Below are 4,365 nucleotides of genomic sequence, written 5' to 3'. Positions count from 1 at the left end.
TTCATTGAAGCGTGGGCATGTCAATCATCGTTTTTCAGCAAATGAGCTTAGAGCTTGTAGTTGGGGGAAGCAATTCTCCGCTGACCCTTCCTAGCTCCGCCTCCCAGCACCTGCTCGTCAGATTCTTTCCTGCCTTGTTTCCCCGCCATCTCAGGCACAATTTTGATTGGCTGCTCCTCGGGCATCCCCCGCCCCTCGCCCTTCCTTTCACGAGGCCTCCAGGGGCACCATTTCAGACTGTTATCCTGTGAGGCGCCATTTTCTCAGTTTCCCCCGTGACTTCCCAGCATGCCCTGGTGCCAACAGTCAGCTCCGTCGCCATCTTTGGCAGCTTGGTCTATTGGGCAGACCGCTTGTTTCCGCCTGAGGCACTGGCTGGTGTATTTCTCCTGCCATGTCTTTCAGAGAGAGGCGAGGGTCGGCCTCAGGTAGTCAGGGCAGAGGTAGTGCAATGGGCCACGACCCTGGATTAGTCAGGGGAGGAGCCATGCCTGGAGAATGGCAAGCCAGGTTTGGCAGGGGCGCAGTCCACAGGGATCTCGAGGCAGTTGTGGGAGCCTTCTGGGAGGATGAGGAGGATGAGCAGGAGGGCGCCCAGAACATAGCTGAGGAGTACTGGGATGTACAGCCTGTAGAAGAGGAGGAAGAGGCAGAAGAAGAGGAGGAGGAAATTGAGGAGGAGGAGGAGGATGAAGAAGAGGAGGGAGAGATGGGAGAGGAGGGAGATGAGGATGAGGGGAGAGACGAGGAGGGTGAGGAGGATGAGGAGGACAAAGAAGAGGAGGAAGAGGAAGACAGCGAGGAGGAAGACGACGACAGCGAGGAGGAAGATGAGGATTTTGTGGACCAAGAGGAGGTGGAGAAGCTTGGTAAGTAGGGCACAGGAGTCGTAGCGGGTATCTGTGAGCCGTCTGCTCCCCACTCCGTGTGGTTTCAGCCCCTGTCCCCTTCTACACCGTATCCATTATAACAGCTATGCCTTGGTCAGGTTCTGCCCTTGGGAGCCCAAGGAGCCAGGAGAGGGGACTAGCTCTTGGGAAGTGAGGTTTGCAGGGAGTGGGAGGGGGGTTGGGGAGTCCAAGGAGCCAAGAGAGGGAACCAGCTACCTCCCTGGAAGCGAGGGGGTGGGGGGGCGGGAGGAGGGGGGGCGGGGGAGAGGGGTAAGGGCGGGGGAAAAGGGGGAGGGGCGTGGAGGAGGGGGAGGGGCCCGTAGGGGAAAGGGAGGGGGGTGTTGGGGGAGGAGCTGTGAGGAGTGGGGGGAGGGGCAGTGAGAATGGGGGAGGGGAGGGCGAGGAGTAGGAGGAGAAAGGGGGTTAAAGGCTGAGGTCTGGGAGAGCGAGGCCCTGGCTGATGCCTCTGAGGCTGGGGAGGCTGGGGCCTGTGGACCCAGTAGGGCTGAGGCTGGCCAGTGGCAGCCGAGTCCTCAGGCCCTTTCTGTCCCTCTTGGGGCCTTAGGCTCCAAGGCCAGAGGGCTCAGCATTTGCCTCTAGCGGTTCAGCAGCAGGTCAAAGCTCTCAAAACCTTCAGGCACGATTTGCACAAGTAGAAGCCTAACTTTATAAAGACCTTTATGATCGGGAGGAAAAGTATGCTGCCTTCTACCGGCCTGTTTGATAGGAGAACTGACATCCTCACTGCACTTCATGAGCCCACAGAAGGCAAATGTCAGTGGGAGGTAGGTGTTCAGGAAGGGGCTTGGGAGGAAATTGAAGGAGAGCCTGAAGGAAAAGGGACCAACAAATGACATACCTCACTTTGGGTTGACAGTTTGTAAAAATAGAAAGGGTCTTGGTAAAGTGATCCAAGGAAAGGATGAACTCGAAAGATGTAAGAATAAAATGTTCAGGGGTGGAGGAAGGAATGAGCCTCACCATAGAATTTAAGTCAAACGAACATTTTCCAAAGAAGCTCTGATAATAACATATAAACTACTCTCAGAATCAGATGATTCTGATCCTTTCTGCAAAGGGCCAGAAATAATCAGCAGCATGGGGTATGAGGTCTACTGGAAATTGGGGGAAAATGTTATTGCGAAAACTATCAAGCAGCAGTAATGTGAAAGCCATGGAAATATATCAACTAGTAGGAACATGCCCAAGCTATCTTTTTTTTTTTACCATTATTTCTTTCCTCCAGGTCTTCCTGGGGCCAAAGCACCAGATGCTGCTGCTTTTAAACTGGGATATTTTTTCCAGCGACTTATGATCCCAAAGTCTGTACCAGTCTTTGAAGAGGATGAATATCTGGACGAATATTATGATGAAGAGGAAGAGGATGAAAATGAAAAGCCAGAAGAACTCGAAATGGATGTGGTCTCAAAAGAGGGCAGCCATGAAAAATAAAGGTATTATTATATAGCCTTGAGTTTTAAGTAGCCATTCCTGACATGTACCTGTTACTGACAGGTTTATGCTTTTTTTTCCCCTGTAAAATAAGTAAGAAAATTTGTTGGAATTTAGTTTTAGAAAAACAGTTTAATAAGGTATCCTAGTTTACATGGAAGGCATTGTGTTATGAAATGTATTTTGTTCACAGCTCCAAGTCCTTTGTCCTGTAGCTTTGAGGCTGCTACAGATGGAAAATTTATTAGACCTGGAAATAGAGACCGATACTATTTTAGAAAATGGTCACCAGAAGAAGCAACTAAAGTGACTAGGCTATGCAGTAGCAGTACTTTCATCACCCAGCCACAGAAATGTAGTCTTTTGTAATAACAATGCCTTTGAGAAAGTAACTCCTTACAAAGTAGTAAAAGTTAAGGATTTCAAATAAGATTGCATTTCATATTTAATCCATAGTTAGTAGTTCAATTCAGATTTTTTATTCGAAAGAAAAGAAAATTAGCCATAGGAAGATTGTTTGGTTATCACTGAGGGGTGATGAAGTCTTAGTTTATTTTTCCTCTATCCATTTATCTTTTTTTCTCTCTTAATCTTTACACCTGTGAATGTTCGATACTGCCTCATTCCCATGTTACAGAAAGGGAAACTGAAGGTCTAAGAATATAAGGGATTTATGATTGTGTAAGGAACACAGGGTTTTAAGGTGGAAAGACTAATTTAAAGGTAGAAAGACATTTAAATTGCAGTGTGAGCTCTCAAAAGAAAAGCATATATAGTGGTGAGCAAGAGGTGAGACAAGGTTGATGTAATGAAATGATTGGAGCTTGTGCACCCTGATATCCAAGGGTCTGGGTTACAAGAAGAAAACATTTTCTCCTTGGTAAGATAACAGATGTACATAGTATTGACTCATGTTTAGAAAGTCCCTGGTGCATGTTATTGGTGTATGATTATTAATTGACTCTTTTTCCATCCTACAGTTGGAAGGCATAGAAAGAAAAGGACAGCGGAAGGGAACATGAATTTGTCCTTTACAGATGTTTTAGTTTTTATTAGCCCAAAATGTTAATTTTTTTTCAAAGTTCAAATGATATTACCTGACACCTGACTTTACCCTTATCATTTACAAATATATTTGACAGCATTGTTCACATTGAAAATAAAAACTTGTTTGAAATGAATGGGCTGTAGTTTTTTTTTTACATAGATAATGCTGACTCAGATCTATCTTTGTATTTGTTTTATTTTGACCCGCCTTACTGTGGAATTTCTTTCAACTGTTTGGTAAGTATGTTTTAAATCCTCTTATTGAAGGCCCAGATAAATTAAAATATAAAGTTATAAGGAATTTGATAGAAATGGTGGTCTAGATTCTATTGGAAAGAAACCGATGGGTGACCTCGCTTGCCTGGAGACCAGATGGTGCTCTTGGCCTGTCATGGGCTAACAGCATCAGCAGCATTGCCTGGGCACTCGAAATGCAAATTCTCAGACCCTGCTCCAGACCCACTGAAGGTAGGCTGCTAGCTATCAGGGTTTTGCAATCTTTTTTTTTTTTTGTCTTTTTGCCATCTAAAAGCATAGGAAAATATGGTTTGCTCCAAAATCCATTCTATGACATGAGCGCAATTTTTTTTTTTTTTTTTTTTTTGTCTTTTGTCTTTTAGGGCCTCACTCGAGGCATATGGAGGTTCCCAGGCTAGGGGTCTAATCAGAGCTGTAGCTGCCAGCCTACACCACAGCCACAGCAACTCCAGATCTGAGCCGCATCTGCGACCTATACCACAGCTCATGGTAATGCCGGATCCTTAACCCACTGAGCAAGGGCAGGGATCGAACCCACAACCTCATGGTTCCTAGTCGGATTCGTTAACCACTGAGCCACGACGGGGACTCCAGCGTTTTGTAGTCTTAAGGGTACTACTGCAGCACACTCAAGCTTGAGAACCACTGCTTTAGAGCACTGGGGAAAACATTTAACTTCACCTACAGTAGGACCAGCCTTAACTCACTGACTTGGTAT

At 46.3% G+C, this 4,365-nt stretch overlaps 1 protein-coding gene across 1 annotated transcript; it reads left to right on the top strand.

Moving 5' to 3' along the window:
* The first annotated feature begins 320 nt into the window (after positions 1–320).
* Positions 321–3,523, top strand: LOC100515519 (uncharacterized). The gene is made up of 3 exons (XM_003135290.4): positions 321–869; positions 2,137–2,344; positions 3,323–3,523. Exons 1-2 carry the CDS (start codon positions 395–397, stop codon positions 2,340–2,342), a joined length of 681 nt encoding a protein of 226 aa, XP_003135338.2. The 5' UTR covers positions 321–394; the 3' UTR covers positions 2,343–2,344; positions 3,323–3,523.
* The last annotated feature ends 842 nt before the right edge of the window (positions 3,524–4,365 follow it).

This window comes from Sus scrofa, chromosome X, assembly GCF_054392235.1.
Source record: "Sus scrofa isolate SSC_HxYL_T2T_F1_AM1 chromosome X, Sscrofa_HxYL_maternal_Yorkshire_Landrace_v2.0, whole genome shotgun sequence".
Lineage (NCBI taxonomy): Eukaryota > Metazoa > Chordata > Mammalia > Artiodactyla > Suidae > Sus > Sus scrofa.
The sequence above is the reverse complement of the archived record's forward strand: the minus strand, read 5'-3'. Positions and strand labels throughout refer to the sequence as shown.